The following is a 21,734-nucleotide window of genomic DNA, read 5'->3' on the forward strand; positions in this document are numbered from 1 at the left end:
ATAAAAACAAGACACACAAATCATGAACAATAAAACAACACTGATCCAAAAATGGCCAACATGAACTGAATTCCTGAACAAGGTGGACGGAATGGTGATAATGGTCCTCATCTAAGAAAGACTAAACAGTATGAAAAACATTGCAGGTATTTGTTAATCATCACCGCACTCAGCAATATTCCAGCTATATTACGGCGGCCAGTAAATAATCAAGTCTGGAACAGACAATCCAGTGATAGATATTATGAGGTGATGTGAGGTGAAATTGGGTTTTAAGTCGCGTCCAAGATTATTGCACTTATATAGCGACCTGCATGTACATGTGTGTATGGCTGCTTGTACTAGTCCGACTGATGCCGATTTATAGTGCTAGCTCACTGAGATACTATGCCGCAGTTTAACATGAATACCCAACATAGACACAGTATACTAACTCCGAGGCCCCCAGTCCTTGTTTTAGCCCCTTTATGGGTAACAACAAGTACCATCTTTTAACATCTTTTGGTATGACGTGGCCGGGGATCGAACCCCGGACCTTCCGCTCTCCGGGCAGACGCTCTACCACTAGACCACAGAGGCGGTCTAGATATTATGAGCAAAAATCCACGCCGTCTGGGTACGATGATATGCAATCAACAAAGTCACCGAAACTGACCATCCAATCCACTTAGTCGCCTCTAACAACAAGGAAAGGTTCCCTTGTGACCTATATTTTAACCCAGACTCCGCATGTGGCCTCAGTAAATTACTGCCAATGACTTCCTGAACAGTTTTCATGCACTTAAGAAAATATGAGCTTCAATGCATTCTAGGCCAGATTAATGATCTCTGAGATCTGGGAATAATTCCAATATATGATTAACCACAAACTTCATGAATTATGAACAATTAGGAAGTAAGATTTAATCTCCACATCACCAGCTTAAACTGAAACACAAAACTGATGCTAAAAGGTTTGCCAAGGTTTACCATACTAAAAGGGGAATAAAGAATACTTTATTGCCAATTAATCATGTGCATGTTTACAATAAGATTATTAATAAGATCAATCTTGATTTCTATAGCCATAATAATAACTAAATAACAATAACAAAGAGTATAATCATCATCTTCCTGCATGAATATTTCGATACAATTAATGCTGGTTACAAAGGAAACAAAACTCAGCTTTGTAAGAGAGCCAAACAGAATCTTCTATAACAATAACCAACAAGCCCAACCCCTCCTCATCTTTAAAAACCCTATGAGTAAGAAATAGGTCAATGTGGTTTAAGACCCAAAGTGATGCAGGTCTCAGACGGTTACCACTTCGGTGAAACCCACGAGCACGGGTATGGTGCTGACAAACCTAGAAACATAATCTGGGCGAACCGGGATTCGAAACCCACAATCATAGGTTTCTGGCATGCCCAAGGGACGCAACTCTGCACAGCGAATCGCGGTGCCTCAGACGACTGGGCCACCTGTGCCCCCTCCAGCTATATTGAGGAACACCAAGATGGGCTTCACATAGTGTACACATCTGAGAGTCAAACATATATTCAGTGTGATGATCGAACAATTGATGGACTAGGCTACCCAACGAGCCAGTTGGGCTCTATGTCACTGATATAACTCTGTATAAGACCAATAAAAATCAAAGCCTATCAGATTAGCCTACAAACTGATGTGAACGTGCTTTAAGCTTGCAGTTGTGTATAAGGGGACTAGTGCTGGGACTAGAGTCTACAGTAAGGTGTGAACTGCAATAGTGATAATACTACATGCGTAAGTGAGAACTGTTTTATGTCCTGTGATGCTGATCCAAACAGAGATCTCAGCCCTATGACTGTCATAGCTCTCATGCTGTTAGGCACACCTACGATTGTCATAGTGCGAAGGAACAGATGTTGGTCACAGATCATATCACAATGCTGATTGCAATCCTCAGGTCTTGTGTGTAGTCAATGCAAAGAAATTCACTGATAAGGTAATGTCCATCAAGAGACTGATATGACACATCCGTCATGAGACAGACACATCAGTGATGAGACAGACACATCCATCATGAGACAGACACATCTGTCACAAAACAGACACATTTGTCATGAGACAGACACATCAGTCATGAGTTAGACACATCCCATATGAGACAGACACATCAGTCATGAGACAGACACATCCATCATGGGACAGACACATCCATCACAAAACAGACACATTTGTCATGAGACAGACACATCAGTCATAAGACAGACACATCCCTTATGAGACAGACACATCCGTCACACTGAGACAGACACATCCATCATGAGACAGACACATCCCTTATGAGACAGACACATCTGTCATGAGACAGACACATCCGTCATGAGACAGACACATCCATCATGGGACAGACACATCCGTCACAAGACAGACACATCTGTCATGAGACAGACACATCAGTCAAAAGACAGACACATCCCTTATGAGACAGACACATCCGTCACACTGAGACAGACACATCCGCCATGAGCCAGACACATCCATCATGAGCCAGACACACTTCATGAGACCTCCATCACAAGATCAACACCTCCGTACTGAGAATGACACATCTGTCACCTGAAACTGTTCCTAGTTCCACAGCTACAGTTGAACTTGGCAGCACTTCCGTACTTGCTGCGACACTGGGAACAACCACCATCTCCAAGGTTACTATTATTGCTGAGGTTGCTGGCACTGTTTTTTTTCTTCAGCCCCTCTCCATTGACCCCGAGAAAAGAATGGTTTGAAGCAGATGTCTGCTGACCTCTGCAAGTAAAATCATGTCAGACACATGAAATAATTACGACAAGATGAAAATAAAATGTCTCAAATTGAAGTTATGACAAATGGTTTTAAGGATGATTCACATGGGGGCAAATCTCAAATTTAAATTCTTCCTCTTTGCCAACATTGACTATATTTCAGGAGACATTTCACAAAGATCCAAATAAAATAAAAATCATCATTCATGTTTGAAGTAGAAAGTGTTTGTTTGTTTTACTGAACAATAACTTCAACTGATATCAAGAAGTCTTATCTTGGCGATAGACATCTTCAAAAGTTTGTTTGATTCTGTAAGCTCCTTCAGAATAGACAGCAAAGTCAACAGGAAATAATTGACAGATAATATACCAAGGACTAACTGTCATGAGGCTGGAATATGGATGAGTGCTGAATTGGCGACAAACAAGCCCAGCAATAAGCTCACTTGTACCTGCAGTTCCATCGTAGTAAAATTGAAGACTTTGTGAGAAGGGACAACTTACCTGCGTACCCCTGGCTGTGAGTGGAACGACACGTGTGGTTCTTCTGCAGAAAAGGTGGATTGAAATTATTCAAATATTCCAACAATTTCTCTATATCACATTAGGTAATTGTGTGCTGGCAAATCTATCTGATACCTGTTGCAGATGTCTGTCACTATAGTGTACGAGAGGGTTTCAAAATGTTTTCAGCCAAGGTATATCTAGAACTGAAACAGTATTGTAAGCTTTAATCATTTATCAACCCAGTCCCCTTGCAATTCAATACACTTGCTCCATCTCCTCTCCAGGTTAGTTACACCTCGTTTGTGGAAGGGCAAATCCTGGTCCGTCAAACAGCCCCCAACAGCAGCAACCAATCCTAGGCCCTTGTTAAAGGGGGCACGGCTGGCCCAGTCGTCTAAGGCGCCGCGATTCTCTGTGCAGAGTTGCGTCCCTTGGGCACGCCAGAAACCTATGATTGTAGGTTTGAATCCTGGCTCGCCCTGATTATGTTTCTAGGTTTGTCAGCACCAAATCCCGTGCTCGTGGGTTTCACCGAAGTGGTAAACATCTGAGACCTGCATCACTTCGGGCTTTCCTCCCACATTAAGCTGACACGCCGCGATATAACTGGAATACTGTTAAAAGCGGCGTTAAACCAAACTCACTCACTCACTCCTTGTTAAATCTCTGACCACAAAGTGTTTTTTTCAAATTTAAAAACAGGTGGTAGTCACTTGGGGACACATTAAGTGACTAAGCTTGATGGATTGGAAACTCTTGTCCACATTCCCATACTGCAGCCACTGCAACATGACTGGTGTGAACTGAACCAGTGTCCTGATGGAGGACAGACAACACCATGTGGAAATTTACCACGACTCTTCTTCTGGTTCTGGTTTGTTGTTTTACGCTGCACTGGACCAGACAATCCAGTGATTAATATCATGAGCATCGATCCACACAATTTGGATCGATGACTTGCATCAACCAAGTCAGCGAGTCTGACCACCCGATCCCGTTAGTCTCCTTTTATGACAAGCATGGGTTGCTGAAGACCTGTTCTACCCCGTATCTTCACGGGTCAACGACACCTCACATAATTGAAAAGATTGTGCAAGTCCACGCCACGCCACAGTCACAGACTTGCACAATCTTTTCAATTATGTGGCGTGATATTCACCATTCATAGAAGTTTCCCATGGAAAATAATGAAAGTGTATAATGCCCTTTCTGTCCCTGAAGAAGATGGCAATATCTTTCTTAGTGGATCTGGTTCCTTTAAATTCATTGTTTTAGGGATCTGAAGTGTTTCCACTCCATGGATTCTTGTGTCCTCATAGTGATGGATCCAGATCCTTTCACCTCTCACTACCCTACAATGCAACTCTTCGGGGTGAGATTATAGCTGTTTACAAGACATTAGAGGTGGTGAGGTGTGTAGTATTCTAGGAACAAACATCTGACATTTTCCTGAAGGATTGTGTCTACTGACCCAAACCAGAAGCCTGTGGTCTCCTCTAACTCATGGAGTGTAATGCACCTATTGTTCAGTACCAGGCTCTGAAACCGCCGCACACAGCAATATTCCAGCTATATGACGGCGATTTGTAAATAATCGAGTCTGGACCAGACAATCCAGTGATTGACATCATGAGCATCGATCCACGCAATTGGTGAGGTGAGGTGAAATGGGGTTTAACGTCGCGTCCAAGATTATTGCACTTATATAGCGACATGCATGTACGTGTGTGTGTTTGTGTGGCTGCTAGTTCTAGTCCGGACTGATGCCGATTTATAGTGCTAGCTCACTGAGATACCATTCCGCAGTTTAACATGAATACCCCACTCAGACACAGTATACTGACTCCGAGCCGACCAGTCCTTGTTTTAGCCCCTTAATACCGAGCGCCAGACAGGGTAACAACAAGTACCATCTTTTAACGTCTTTTGGTATGACGCGGTCGGGGATCGAACCCCAGACCTTCCTCTCTCCGGGCGGACGCTCTACCACTAGACCACGGAGGCGGTTTCCGCGCAATTGTTATCTATGACATGCATCAACCAAGTCAGCGAGCCTGACCACCCAATCCCGTTAGTTGCCTTTTACGACAAGCATAGTCACCTTTTACGGCAAGTATGGGTTGCTGAAGACCTATTCTATCCCAAAATCTTCATGGGTCTCATCAATATTTAGTTTTGTGGTGCTGGGTGGGCATGGGTTGACCAATGGCGAGTGTGTGTCATCTACCAAACTTCTCTCCCACACTGAAATACCTTCATCCAACATTGAATTGTCACATATGAGTGGGCAGCCTCCCCACAAACAGCATGCAAACCACTCATCAATATTTTTTGGTGATCGGCCTCTAAGATGAGAAATTTGATCTATGCTCCGGTTTGTCCTTTTCAATATGAAGGAGTAGGGTACCTCAGAGTAGAAGTAAATCATCAGCAAGTCACTGGTCTGTTTGTTTGTTTGTTTGTTTGTTGTTTACCGCCACACTCAGCAATATTCCAGCTATTTGACAGCGGTCTGTAAATAATCGAGTCTGGACCAGACAATCCAGTGAGTGACATCATGAGCATCGATCCACACAATTGGGATACGATGACATGCATCAGCGGCGTCAATGAGCCTGACCACCTGATCTCGACATCCGGTTCATTTGACCAATGAAGATTCCGGGGTAGAATTGGTCGAATTGGTCTTCAGCAACCAATGCTTGCCGTAAAAGGTGACTATGCTTGTCGTAAAAGGCGACTAAAGGGATCGAGGGGTTAGGCTAGATGACATGGTTGATGCATATAATCGATCCAAATTGTGTGGATCGATGCTCATGATATTAATCACTGGATTGTCCGGTCCAGACTCGATTATTTACAGACCGCCATCATATAGCTGGAATATAGCCGAGTGCGGCGTTAATCAACAAACAAACAACAACAACTTGAGTGATTTGATGCACTTCATGAGGAAAGGATGTTTTATTACAATATAGATCTTGTTATCGATCAGATCATCTTGACTGGGCGCCACCATTTTGTTGGAAGCAAATGCAAGTGATAGGAAAGGTGGAATATGATTGGTCAGTTGGAGGAACATAGAAGGGACATAACTCGTAATAGCCACTGGTGTCGCTATGATCAGGCTCAAGATTCCTGCCTAGTTCGTCAAGGGTGGAAACTGGACTTTTATGGTCAGTTAACATCCTTGCTTTGGGAAGATGAATTCAGATGGGGAATTACCTTTTGATTTGCCTCTGTCTCTGCCAACATGTGTTGCCTGGTGACCATATCTCCGAGATCCTGGAGTTTCTTCTTCACTAGAGTCACTCACATCTTCCCTCTTGCCTCCTGGACGAGGGACTTTCTTTGCATACTGAAACACCAAACATGGAACATGATTAAACAGTCAAGTAACCTGACAGCGCCACTACAACCTGCCGAGCTCTCTCTGACTATGCAGGGGCATAGGGTGACCCAGTCACCTAAGGTGCTGCCATTCGCTATGCAGAGTTGTGGCCCTTGGGCAGAAAACCATGATTAAGGGTTCGAATCCCGGTTCCCCCTGATTATGTTTTTAGGTATGTCAGCACCACACACTTGCTCATGTGTTTCACCAAAATGGTAAACATCTGAGACTTGCATCACTTCAGGCTTTCCTTCCACATCAACGCCCTAAGACATAACTGGAATACTGTTCACAGCGGCGTGAAACCTAGCTCACTCATTCACTTGATAACTGCCCTGACTAGAAATAGTTGTGATGCCAGCATCCCCCTCCCGGACACCCGGTCATCCATCCCCTCCCATCACCCAATGAGCAGGCACCCCATCACACATCATATCCCTGCCCAACACGGGTGAGCCATGTTGTTTTGTCCATCTCTCATACATAAATACAAATACACATACTACCCAGTACAGCAATCTGACAGTACCACTACTAACCTGCCTAGCTCTCTCTGACTTGCTGCCCTTGCTGGAGGTAATTGTGTGGCCAGTAGAACTCACGGGTGAGCCATGTTGTTTTGTCCATCCCTCATACATAAATACAAATACACATACTACCCAGTCAAGCAACCTGACAGTACCACTAACCTGCCTAGCTCTCTCTGACTTGCTAGCCTTGCTGGAGGTAGTTGTGTGGCCAGTAGAACTCACGGGTGAGCCATGTTGTGTTGTCCATCTCTCACACATAAATACAAATACACATACTACCCAGTCAAGCAATCTGACAGTACCACTAACCTGCCTAGCTCTCTCTGACTTGCTGCTCTTGCTGGAGGTAATTGTGTGGCCAGTAGAACTCAAGGGTGAGCCATGTTGTTTTGTCAATCTCTCATATATAAATACAAATACACATACTACCCAGTCAAGCAACCTGACAGTACCACTAACCTGCCTAGCTCTCTCTGACTTGCTAGCCTTGCTGGAGGTAATTGTGTGGCCAGTAGAACTCACGGGTGAGCCATGTTGTGTTGTCCATCTCTCACACATAAATACAAATACATATACTACCCAGTCAAGCAATCTGACAGTACCACTAACCTGCCTAGCTCTCTCTGACTTGCTGCTCTTGCTGGAGGTAATTGTGTGGCCAGTAGAACTTCTGGGTGAGCCATGTTGTTTTGTCCATCTCTCATACATAAATACAAATACACATACTACCCAGTCAAGCAACCTGACAGTACCACTACTAACCTGCCTAGCTCTCTCTGACTTGCTGCTCTTGCTGGAGGTAGTTGTGTGGCCAGTAGAACTCAAGGGTGAGCCGTGTTGTTTTGTCCGTCTCTCACACATAAATACAAATACACATACTACCCAGTCAAGCAACCTGACAGTACCACTACTAACCTGCCTAGCTCTCTCTGACTTGCTGCCCTTGCTGGAGGTAATTGTGTGGCCAGTAGAACTCATGGGTGAGCCATGTTGTTTCCATCATCTCTCATGCATAAATACAAATACACATACTACCCAGTCAAGCAACCTGACAGTACCACTAACCTGCCTAGCTCTCTCTGACTTGCTGCCCTTGCTGGAGGTAATTGTGTGGCCAGTAGAACTCATGGGTGAGCCATGTTGTTTCCATCATCTCTCATGCATAAATACAAATACACATACTACCCAGTCAAGCAACCTGACAGTACCACTACTAACCTGCCTAGCTCTCTCTGACTTGCTGCCCTTGCTGGAGGTAATTGTGTGGCCAGTAGAACTCATGGGTGAGCCATGTTGTTTCCATCATCTCTCATGCATAAATACAAATACACATACTACCCAGTCAAGCAACCTGACAGTACCACTACTAACCTGCCTAGCTCTCTCTGACTTGCTGCCCTTGCTGGAGGTAATTGTGTGGCCAGTAGAACTCATGGGTGAGCCATGTTGTTTCCATCATCTCTCATGCATAAATACAAATACACATACTACCCAGTCAAGCAACCTGACAGTACCACTAACCTGCCTAGCTCTCTCTGACTTGCTGCTCTTGCTGGATGTAATTGTGTGGCCAGTAGAACTCATGTGTGAGCCATGTTGTGTTGTCCATCTCTCATACATAAATACAAATACACATACTACCCAGTCAAGCAATCTGACAGTACCACTAACCTGTCTAGCTCTATCTGACTTGCTAGCCTTGCTGGAGGTAACTGTGTGGCCAGTAGAACTTATGGGTGAGCCGTGTTGTTTTGTCCGTCTCTCATTCATAAATACAAATACACATACTACCCAGTCAAGCAATCTGACAGTACCACTAACCTGCCTAGCTCTCTCTGACTTGCTGCTCTTGCTGGGGGTAATTGTGTGGCCAGTAGAACTCATGGGTGAGCCATGTTGTTTTGTCCGTCTCTCACACATAAATACAAATACACATACTACCCAGTCAAGCAATCTGACAGTACCACTAACCTGCCTGGCTCTCTCTGACTTGCTGCTCTTGCTGGGGGTAATTGTGTGGCCAGTAGAACTCAAGGGTGAGCCGTGTTGTTTTGTCCATCTCTCACACATAAATACAAATACACATACTACCCAGTCAAGCAACCTGACAGTACCACTACTAACCTGCCTAGCTCTCTCTGACTTGCTGCTCTTGCTGGAGGTAATTGTGTGGCCAGTAGAACTCAAGGGTGAGCCATGTTGTTTTGTCCATCCCTCATACATAAATACAAATACACATACTACCCAGTCAAGCAATCTGACAGTACCACTAACCTGCCTGGCTCTCTCTGACTTGCTGCTCTTGCTGGGGGTAATTGTGTGGCCAGTAGAACTCATGGGTGAGCCATGTTGTTTTGTCCGTCTCTCACACATAAATACAAATACACATACTACCCAGTCAAGCAATCTGACAGTACCACTAACCTGCCTAGCTCTCTCTGACTTGCTGCTCTTGCTGGGGGTAATTGTGTGGCCAGTAGAACTCAAGGGTGAGCCGTGTTGTTTTGTCCGTCTCTCACACATGGGGATGTGATGTTCTGCAGCCTGCTTGTTGAACATGCGACCACACCATTTACACGTCACAGGTGCTGGAAATGGGAGGACACATGTAGTCAGCCTACCATAATAAAATCCTCAGGCTTAAACACATGTTCCCAAGGCAAGTGAATTAACTGACTATAGAAGTCCAGTTTCCACCCTTGCCGAACAAAGGCTGGTACTATGGAGTTAGAGTTTGGCTTGACTAACGAGTCTATGCATAGTCCAATCAAAATCGCGCTCCGAAATCGAAATCCGGTTCGTAAATTGTCATGCAGTTTTCGGTTGATTGCAGGATTTGCACAGCATGTGCACTGCCAACTCCTTGTCAACAGATATTTTCGGAATCTTTTCCAGTTTTTAATCAAGGTGCTCACGTGATTTGATGTACTTCACGAAGTAAGACCCGTTTTCTCACAATATAGATCTTGATTATCGATCAGACCGTTTTGACTGGGCGCCGCCGTTTTGTTTGAAGCAAATGCAAGTGATACGAGAGGTGGAATCTGTTTGGTCCATAGGAGAGGCTTAGAAGGGACTTAATGTGTAACAGCCACTGGGGGCGCTACGATCAAGCCCAGGAATTCCAGCCAAGTTCGGCAAAGGAGGAAACTGGACTTTTAAAGGCAGTTAACAACCTTGCCTCGGGAAGATGACCTCTTAATTTAGCTGAATAACGTACTAAACAACTAAATAATCCCCACAAGGGCAACTTCCTGGATTCAGGTGTGAGGCAGCCATCTTACCAAAACGTTCCTCTGCAGCTCTGGCCCGTGCTGCCTGTTTAGCTCTGCGGATATGATTACGGAGTTCTGTATGAGTCTGGCGCCAGTCACCAGTCGCCTTCATAGGTCGAGAATTGATGTCTGGGAAAATATCTTCGTCATTGGAGCTATCAGTGAACCTGCCACAAGCCTGCTCATGCTGGACCTGAAAGAAGAATCCCCTTGTAGTGAAAAACATCTTTCGGACTAAGAGGATGTTAGATCTCGATCGATCACTTGGTCTAGGGAGTAGCGACTTTCAGAGGTGTCTGCAGTTCTCAGGATGTCAACTGAGTTATTGATCTATATACGGCTATGGCCTGATACCACAGGCCCAGTCATCTAAGGCGCAGCGATTCGCTGTGCAGAGGTTCGTCCCTTGGGCACACCAGAAAACTATGATTGTGGGTTCGAATCCCTGTTCGCCCCGATTATTATGTTTCTAGGTTTGTCAGCACCATACCCGTGCTCGTGGGTTTCACCGAAGTGGTAAACGTCCGAGACCTGGGCATTCCTCACACATTAAGCTGGCACCCCATGATATAACTGGAATAATGTTAAAAGCGGCGTTAAATCCAACTCACTCACTCACTCCCTGATACCACATGAAACAGTGATATTACCATTCTCTCTCTCTCTCTCTCTCTCTCTATATATATATATATATATATATATATATATATATAAATACTGAACCAAATTAAAAACTTAACAATCCTAAAATTTTAACATTTTGACCAGTTATCATTGTGGGCCCTTTTTTGTGTATTTAAACAGTAATGGCCACATATTGTCTTCAGATAACACCAGTTTTTGTGCAGGTGAATCAATCAAAATCATGTGCACAGCACTGTTGATGTTATTACTGTATACCGTAGGTGCTTGGAACAAATTATGGTTACCACCCTTAATTAAAATCCTTCTTTGGACATTAATGATTAAAAATTACCTTCTCTGATACATTTGTCCGTTGTATATCATATATGGGATTACTTTTAAAAATGTGAAGTTTTTAATTTGACTCAGTTTATATCAGCTTTGACAGACTTCCAACATGACTCACCAGTCTATAGGCACTGACAGGCTTCCCACATGACTCACCAGTTTACAGGCTCTGACAGGCTTCCCACATGACTCACGAGTCTACAGGCTCTGACAGGCTTCCGACATGGCTCACCTGTCTATAGGCTCTGACAGGCTTCCCACATGACTCACCAGTCTACAGGCTCTGACAGGCTTCCGACATGACTCACCAGTCTACAGGCTCTGACAGGCTTCCGACATGGCTCACCTGTCTATAGGCTCTGACAGGCTTCCCACATGACTCACCAGTTGACAGGCTCTGACAGGCTTCCCACATGACTCACCTGTCTATAGGCTCTGACAGGCTTCCCACATGACTCACCAGTTGACAGGCTCTGACAGACTTTCCACATGGCTTACCATTTCAAAGGCAGTGACATGCTTTCCACATGGCTTACAAGTTTACAGGCTCTGACAGGCTTCCCACATGACTCACCAGTTTACAGGCTCTGATAGACTTTCCACATGGCTTACCTTTTCATAGGCACTGACAGGCTTCCCACATGGCTTTCCATTTAATAGGCAGTGACAGGCTTCCCACATAGCTTCCAACATGGCTTACCAGTCTATAGGTTTTAACAGGCTTCCCACATTACTTACCATTTCATAGGCACTGATAGACTTCTAACATGGCTTACAAGTTTACAGGCTCTGACAGGCTTCCCACATGGCTTACCGTTTCATAGGCAATGACAGGCTTTCCACATGGCTTACCAGTCTATAGGCTCTGACAGGCTTCCCACATGACTCACCAGTCTATAGGCTCTGACAGGCTTCCCACATGATTCACCAGTCTATAGGCTCTGACAGGCTTCCCACCTGACTCACCAGTCTACAGGATTTGACAGGCTTCCCACATGACTCACCAGTCTATAGGCTCTGACAGGCTTCCCACATGGCTTACCATTTCATAGGATTTGACAGGCTTCCCACATGACTCACCAGTCTATAGGCTCTGACAGGCTTCCCACATGGCTTACTATTTCATAGGCAGTGACAGGCTTCCCACATGACTCACCAGTCTATAGGCTCTGACAGACTTCCCACATGGCTTACCATTTAATAGGATTTGACAGGCTTCCCACATGACTCACCAGTCTATAGGCTTTGACAGGCTTCCCACACCATGCAGATGGCTTACCATTCTACAGGCTTTGACAGGCTTCCCACATGACTCACCAGTCTATAGGCTTTGACAGGCTTCCCACACCATGCAGATGCCTTACCAGTCTACAGGCTTTGACAAGCTTCCCACATGACTCACCAGTCTTTAGGCTCTGACAGGCTTCCCACATGGCTTACCATTTCATAGGCAGTGACAGGCTTCCCACATGACTCACCAGTCTATAGGCTCTGACAGACTTCCCACATGGCTTACCATTTCATAGGATTTGACAGGCTTCCCACATGACTCACCAGTCTATAGGCTTTGACAGGCTTCCCACACCATGCAGATGGCTTACCAGTCTACAGGCTTTGACCAGCTTCCCACATGACTCACCAGTCTATAGGCTCTGACAGGCTTCCCACACCATGCAGATGGCTTACCAGTCTACAGGCTTTGACAAGCTTCCCACATGACTCACCAGTCTATAGGCTCTGACAGGCTTCCCACATGGCTTACCATTTCATAGGCAGTGACAGGCTTCCCACATGACTCATCAGTCTATAGGCTCTGACAGACTTCCCACATGGCTTACCATTTCATAGGATTTGACAGGCTTCCCACATGACTCACCAGTCTATAGGCTTTGACAGGCTTCCCACATGACTCACCAGTCTACAGGCTATGACAGGCTTCCCACACCATGCAGATGGCTTACCATTTCATAGGATTTGACAGGCTTCCCACATGACTCACCAGTCTATAGGCTTTGACAGGCTTCCCACACCATGCAGATGGCTTACCATTTCATAGGCTTTGACAGGCTTCCCACACCATGCAGATGGCTTACCAGTCTACAGGCTTTGACAAGCTTCCCACATGACTCACCAGTCTATAGGCTCTGACAGGCTTCCCACACCATGCAGATGGCTTACCTGTCTACAGGCTTTGACAAGCTTCCCACATGACTCACCAGTCTATAGGCTCTGACAGGCTTCCCACATGGCTTACCATTTCATAGGCAGTGACAGGCTTCCCACATGACTCATCAGTCTATAGGCTCTGACAGGCTTCCCACACCATGCAGATGGCTTACCAGTCTACAGGCTTTGACAGGCTTCCCACATGACTCACCAGTCTATAGGCTTTGACAGGCTTCCCACACCATACAGATGGCTTACCAGTCTACAGGCTTTGACAAGCTTCCTACATGACTCACCAGTCTATAGGCTCTGACAGGCTTCCCACACCATGCAGATGCCTTACCAGTCTACAGGCTTTGACAAGCTTCCCACATGACTCACCAGTCTATAGGCTCTGACAGGCTTCCCACATGGCTTACCATTTCATAGGCAGTGACAGGCTTCCCACATGACTCACCAGTCTATAGGCTCTGACAGACTTCCCACATGGCTTACCATTTCATAGGATTTGACAGGCTTCCCACATGACTCACCAGTCTATAGGCTTTGACAGGCTTCCCACACCATGCAGATGGCTTACCAGTCTACAGGCTTTGACAGGCTTCCCACATGACTCACCAGTCTATAGGCTTTGACAGGCTTCCCACACCATACAGATGGCTTACCAGTCTACAGGCTTTGACAAGCTTCCCACATGACTCACCAGTCTATAGGCTTTGACAGGCTTCCCACACCATGCAGATGGCTTACCAGTCTACAGGCTTTGACAAGCTTCCCACATGACTCACCAGTCTATAGGCTCTGACAGGCTTCCCGCACCATGCAGATGACTCACCAGTCTATAGGCTCTGACAGGCTTCCCAAATGACTCACCAGTCTATAGGCTCTGACAGGCTTCCCACACCATGCAGATGACTCAACAGTCTATAGGCTCTGACAGGCTTCCCAAATGACTCACCAGTCTATAGGCTCTGACAGGCTTCCCACAGTGGCGGCATGGCGTCTTAGCAGCAGCTCTGTCAGCATCTGAAACATCCATGATGATGTTTCAGTTACACAGGACAAAACCATGATGTTTCAATGACATGTGTGAATACCATTTTTAGGTGACTTGGGACAATACCATGATGTCTGAATGATGCAGGACAATACCATGATGTTTCAGTGAAAGGGAACAATACCATGACGCTTCAAAGATATGGACCAACAGCATGGTGTTTCTGTGATATGAGACACTACCATGGTATTTCAGTAACACGAGACACTACCATGACACTTCAGTGACACGAGATAATACCATGACACTTCGGTGACGCGAGACACTACCATGATGTTTCATTGAAGCGAGACACTACCATCATGCTTCAGTGACACGAGAAACTACCACGACACTTCAGTGACACGAGACACTACCATGGCACTTCATTGACACGAGACAATACCATCATGCTTCAGTGACACGAGACAATACCATGACACTTCAGTGACACGAGACACTACCATCATGCTTCAGTGACACAAGACACTACCATGACTCTTCAGTGACACGAGACAATACCATGACACTTCAGTGACACAAGACACTACCATCAGGCTTCAGTGACACCAGACACTACCATGACTCTTCAGTGACACGAGACAATACCATGACATTCAGTGACACAAGACACTACCATGATGTTTCAGTGACACCAGACACTACCATGATGTTTCAGTGATGCGAGACACTACCATCATGCTTCAGTGACACCAGACACTACCATGACACTTCAATGACACGAGACAATACCATGACACTTCAGTGACACAAGACACTACCATGATGTTTCAGTGACACCAGACACTACCATGATGTTTCAGTGATGCGAGACACTACCATCATGCTTCAGTGACACCAGACACTACCATGACACTTCAATGACACGAGACACTACCATGATGTGTCAGTGATGCGAGACACTACCATCATGCTTCAGTGACACCAGACACTACCATGACACTTCAATGACACCAGACACTACCATGATGTTTCAGTGATGCGAGACACTACCATCATGCTTCAGTGACACAAGACACTACCATGACTCTTCAGTGACACGAGACAATACCATGACACTTCAGTGACACAAGACACTACCATGATGTTTCAGTGACACCAGACACTACCATGATGTTTCAGTGATGCGAGACACTACCATCATGCTTCAGTGACACCAGACACTACCATGACACTTCAATGACACGAGACAATACCATGACAATACAGTGACACAAGACACTACCATGATGTTTCAGTGACACCAGACACTACCATGATGTTTCAGTGATGCGAGACACTACCATCATGCTTCAGTGACACCAGACACTACCATGACACTTCAGTGACACGAGACAATACCATGATGTGTCAGTGACATTTTCATAAATTGTGTAAATCAACAAACTCACCATATCCAAATTCCCCGTCAGATGACATGTCACTATCATCAGATGCATAGACCCTCTGTTGATGACCTGCACGAGGTGTGAACATGTATTCTTCATCCAAGCCCTCCGCCTTCCCTGTTTCGGAGGCAACATTACGCGGTCTCATCGGTGGTTTCTTTTTACTTTTCCTATGAGGACTGACAGACACTGGGGACAGGAAGTCGGCAAACTCATCCTCCTGACCAGGTTCGTGGAAGAAGGCATCAAACTCGGAATCTAAATGATTGACAAATGAGCGAAACGCATCTGAAAATGTAGGAGGCTGTTTTGTGTATTTCGGTGGAGCCTTTTCTTCTTTGTAGGTCCGAGTTTCCTCCCCTTTCTGATGCCACGGTTTCTTCCTCTCTTCCTTATTCTTCCCAAAGAAGGAACTTGTCCAGTGTGGATCTCTCTTCTTCCCCGGGTCTTTGTTTTCCTTCTTCTCCGATTGTGTTTTTGTGCTGGAGGTATAGGATTCTGAAGATGTATACTTTGGGCTGTTGTTTGTCTTAAAGAAACTTGATGATTGTGCATTTGTGGTTTCTGTTTTCTTGGCTTCTCTCTTCTTGTTAATATCTCTCTCAAGTATCTCTCTCCGATCTTTGCTTTGGAGGTAATCATAAGCTGCTGAAATTTCTTTAAACTTTTCTTCTGCACCTGCATCTTTGTTTTTGTCTGGGTGCCACTTCTTGGCCAGAGTGCGAAAAGACTTCTTAATTTCATCTTCAGAGGCCCCTGGTTTAAGACCCAATGTGTCAAAGTGGTTCTTAGTCATTGTGACCCATGCCACCGGATATATGGCATGGAGTGGTCAAGGGTCACGGTCAAACAGCTGAAGGAAAAAAAGTATACTACTTATTATGAATTATTACTATATATTAAGAATCCAAGGTTTGTTTGCAATCTAAGACGGCAAACACAATCAACTGCAGCTTCAGTGAGTGAGTGAGTGAGTGAGTGAGTGAGTGAGTGAGTGAGTGAGTGAGTGAGTGAGTGAGTGAGTGAGTGAGTGAGTGAGTGAGTGATCAAACACTTTTGAACAAAATAAAAAAAAAATTAAATCCCATATTGCCAACATAAGGCACTTGAATCCTAGATAAATACTTGTAGAGAAAAAATAGATAACACTTTGATGGTGTTTACAGCTTAAGATTCTGATAGAAAAAAGAATTTATGATAAATGCAAATAGCTCCCAATGTCAGGTAAAAAGAGACTCAGAAATTGTAGATTTATAATTTTTAAAAGCAAACCGATTCACCACACCACTGTATATTGTCTACACAACATAGGTAAATATATATATAAAGTGAGATTCACTGGTGTCAGAGACCATACAAGTACAGTAGCACATATGTAAAGAAATTCACAAAATATTTACACGCCACGGTTGTTTCAGGTTTATCTTCAGGAAGAAGTGATTACAGTTATTAGTTGCACCTTAGTAAGGAACTGGGAAGACATAGGCATGGCTACTGATGCCACGAGGGTGAGACGGCTACTGAATCATTAGCCTACTGACGTGGTTGGTTGTTTGCTTTGTTGTTTAACGCCGCACTCAGCAATATTCCAGCTATATGATGGCGGTCTGTAAATACTCGAGTCTGGACCAGACAATCCAGTGATTAATATCATGAGCATTGATCCACGCAATTGGGATCGATGACATGTATCAACAAAGTCAGTGAGCCTGACCACCCGATCCCATTAGTCGCCTTTTACGACAAGCATAGTCATCTTTTACGGCAAGCATGGGTTGCTGAAGACCTATCCTACCCCGGAATATTCACGGTCAGGTCTACTGACGTGAAGTAGTGAGTGGAAGTGGCTTCGGTCGAAATTCCATGACAGTTTCCTGTAGCCAAAACATTTGACATAAACTATTTCCTCCTGCTAACTCAACATTTTTGTGAGAAGAATAAATGCAAATTAAAATGTGAAAACAATAAAATTAACAAAAATACCAAGATAAGTGCATGCTGGATTAACCACCACTGAAAGGAGATATGACTGATCTGAAGGAACTACAAGCTTATAATTGTCAGGAAAAATGACGGCGACAAACAGGATCAATCCACATAAATGTACATACATTTTCCCCAAGATGCCATTCTATGTGGAGGAAACATATTATTCTTAATCTCTGGTCGTGGAGTGAGTGAGTGAGTGATTATGGTTTTAGGCCGCTTTTAGCAATATCCCAGCAATATCACGGTGGCGAACACCAGAAATGGGCTTCACACATTGTACCCATGTCGGGAATCGAACCCGGGTTTTTCGGCTTGACGAGCAAACGCTTTAACCCCTAGGCTACCCGACCGTCCCTCTGGTCTTGGAGCAAAATGCTTGGTGAGCATGTTGTCTCCCATGTTCTATGAATTTGTTTGTTTTTTATCTTCACAAATGCCACTGGTCTTACCAGAATTTAACTGAACCTCTTGCTTCATTGTGTTGTGTTTGGTGATCACACTAAACAAAACTCTTCCTCAGATATCTTTAAAAAAAAATATGCATAAACTGCTGCCTGCTCTAAAATTTGCCACCGCAGGCTATTAAGTAAACAAATATTGAAAACTCTCAACATTGCTGGGTTTATTCAGTGACATTACGTGAAGAGATGAGTGAGTGAGTGAGTTGGGTTTAACGCCGCTTTTAACAGTATTCCAGTTATATCGCGGCGTGTCAGCTTAATGTGGGAGGAAAGCCAGAAGTGATGCAGGTCTCAGACGTTTACCACTTCGGTGAAATCACGAGCATGGGTATGGTGCTTACAAACCTAGAAACATAATCGGGGTGAACCGGGATTCGAACCCACAATCATAGGTTTCTGGTGTGCCCAAGGGACGCAACTCCGCACAGCGAATCGCGGGGCCTTAGATGACTGGGCCACCCGTGCCCCCCATGCAGAGATGATAGATCACACTCAATGACCCCTGACTTCACATGGTATTGTTTCACCGTGTATCTGGCAACACAATATCACAAACTATGCCAAAGGGTATTGTCACATATTTGAAAAGTTTGTGGTACTGTATTCAAGTGAGTGAGTGAGTATGATTTTACGCCACTTTTAGCAATATTTCAGCAACATCATGGCGGGGGACACCAGAAATGGCCTTCACACGTTGTACCCATGTCGGGAATCGAACCCGGGTTTTCGACGTGACGAGCAAACGCTTTAACCGCTAGGCTACCTATTCTAAAGGTAGGCCTCTTGTTTATATTTCTGGCTTCACCTGTTGAGACTTTTTTCACCTTATTACAGCGGCCTTGTGGACATAACAGGCTTCTCCACTCTACTGTAACCACACCCCAATCTATATAAATGTATAATTTATAAACTCAACTTGTCATGTACCAGTTATCGCTATTTTTTTTCATGTGATTTCTGACATATTCCGTGCACAAAGTTCACTGTACCAATAACTTTTATTTCTGTAAAATTATGAGCAAATGTGCTTATTTCTGTCTGTAAAATAAGATTCAGTTGATTTCTGTTATAACGCTACGATGGGGAATCAAAACAGTGGAAATAGAACTTTCCTGTCGACTTACTGTACCAGTTATTCCCATCGTCAAAAGAGGATGTGCCATGTGATCAAGCGCACCACTTCAGTAATACAAATTACATGTTTTTAGTATCTCGGGTATCGCACTCAGTTTTTTCATTCATCAAATTGAATAAAAAATGCTATCATCAATTTGTCATCTGCAAACTGACAAAAAGCAATAATTCCCTAAATTCCATCTACACATGCGCTTATCGCGGTACAGAGAAAAGTTGTGTATGGAGGTCCGAATTGGACAAAAAGAGGACATAATTCTACCAACCACTTAGTATGATCATGCCAGACATCAGTGATTTGTCCAGACAAGTGCAAAGACGGCACAAGTAAAATTCTAAATGTGTTATCTGTAATAGGTATTCAATGCATGTTTACAGAAAAGTAAGAGAAACGTATTTTAAAAATCGAAAACAAAATATCAGAAATGATATTCTAAGATCGTTTATAAAAAAAATTGGATGACAATAATTTGTCACATAATGGAAAAATGTTAAACGTTAACAATAAATATATAAAAAAACACTCCTAGTATGCCCAAAGTATTTATTTAACTTTTGGCTACTAGTGAAGAACTTTTTTCTAAGTTTGGCATTATGGCCCTTATGATCTCCCAATAGATTCTGGACACAGAGCGGGAAAAAATGTGCAGACTACGTAACTTCCGTTACCTTATTAGTCGCCATGAATATGCAGATGATCTAGTTCAGGTCGATAGAGAAAGTTTACTTGGGGAAGTGAGGGTTATATCGTTGGCCATTTATAGATGGGGGTAAGGCAATATTACAAAAGATGCTAGAAATATGTATCAACGCATTAATAAATCATAACCTACAGCAGACGGAACATTCCGAGGAAATTGAAATTGTTTACGAAGTGAGCACTTCCTTGTTACTGATTTGCATTAATAGACAGCTGCTAAGAGGCGTGTACCCCGTGAACTACCGGCAATCATAAATGCCGCGATACGATGAATGCCGCGGTACCATGGGGTCCGAGTATACTATGAATTTTGTGATATATGCAGGTTATGCATGTTTGTATATCTCCAATAGGTTTTAGAATTTAGAATATTTTTGGGAAGAAATGACAGACAGAGAGAGCAAAGACAGAACTGAAAGTGCATCATCGTGTTGTTTGATTTATATTTTCGAGAGAATTATTCACATGGGACAGCCTGCTTGCCTTTTTTAAAGCTGTATTTGAGCAAGGTGATTATGTTGTTTCTAAAAATATTACCTCACAATAGTCCGTTTTGTCAGAGACCATATGATTTTCGGATAAATATTTCTTTTTTGTCATGAAAACGAGCAAAAGTAGAATGAGATGCGATCATGTGTTCGAAATAACAGGAAGTTGACGATAATTGGTCCTCGACGAGAAGAGGTCGCTAGCCAGTACCATTTACTTGGGCTTATCATCCTGCTCTGTACTTGACTTCCTTGAAAATGGTGTTAGATCCTACACTGAAACCTAATTGATTAATATTATAATAAAGAATTCCAAGTAATTCATCCATCATATCCTTATGAAAATGAATACCTTTATTCAGCTATTTTGGTAAAGAGAATAGTAGCATTAGGCCATTTTCATGATCATGGTGATTTGTTCAAATTTAGAAAAAACTGTGTGAATCGGAAAATGTTCGCAGTCTTGCATGAAGTAGACTGCCATTGTTTACGTGAAGACTGTGCAGTGTTGACAGTAAATGGTCGGAGTACATGAAATCCCTAAAATGTATCGTCATTTGATAAATACACTGTGTAATCTCATACCTTTGTCTCAATTACCTGATATTAACATCCTCTCATAACAACGACACTCGACTCTCGCCATTTTGACGCCATGTTATGATGAAAGCTCGTTGGCCGTGCATGCTACACAATATGCTCATGCTGTCAACAGAACTCGCAGCGTCGTCGGTGTATGGAGCTTTGTTATATTGCATGACAACAATACTACTTTCTGAACAACTTTGAATTGTCGCAACCAAAAGTCGACTTTTTTGACGAATGGACGTTCCGACTAGCTCCGAAATAACAATTCATGTACATATTTGCTGTACAAGACGTAGTGTCTACCGTATTATATTAGT

The 21,734-nt window shown here is 43.9% G+C and overlaps 1 protein-coding gene across 2 annotated transcripts; it reads right to left on the reverse strand.

Moving 5' to 3' along the window:
• Positions 1-556: 556 nt before the first annotated feature.
• Positions 557-21,542, reverse strand: LOC124144074. 2 transcript variants are annotated; one of them, XM_048390218.1, is made up of 9 exons: positions 21,415-21,542; positions 16,061-16,910; positions 14,571-14,638; positions 10,484-10,667; positions 9,721-9,787; positions 9,171-9,570; positions 6,504-6,636; positions 3,276-3,318; positions 557-2,775 (listed from the first exon to the last, which is right to left on the reverse strand). In XM_048390218.1, the coding sequence occupies exons 2-9, from the start codon at positions 16,851-16,853 to the stop codon at positions 2,583-2,585; spliced, it is 1,881 nt and encodes a 626-aa protein (XP_048246175.1). In that variant the 5' UTR covers positions 16,854-16,910; positions 21,415-21,542; the 3' UTR covers positions 557-2,582. The 2 variants fall into 2 exon arrangements, with proteins under 2 accessions (XP_048246175.1, XP_046369269.2); XM_046513313.2 differs by lacking the exon at positions 9,171-9,570 and having other exon boundaries at positions 9,624-9,787.
• Positions 21,543-21,734: the final 192 nt, after the last annotated feature.

Source organism: Haliotis rufescens, unplaced genomic scaffold, assembly GCF_023055435.1.
Source record: "Haliotis rufescens isolate VD_foot unplaced genomic scaffold, xgHalRufe1.0.p SCAF_87, whole genome shotgun sequence".
Classification (NCBI taxonomy): domain Eukaryota; kingdom Metazoa; phylum Mollusca; class Gastropoda; order Lepetellida; family Haliotidae; genus Haliotis; species Haliotis rufescens.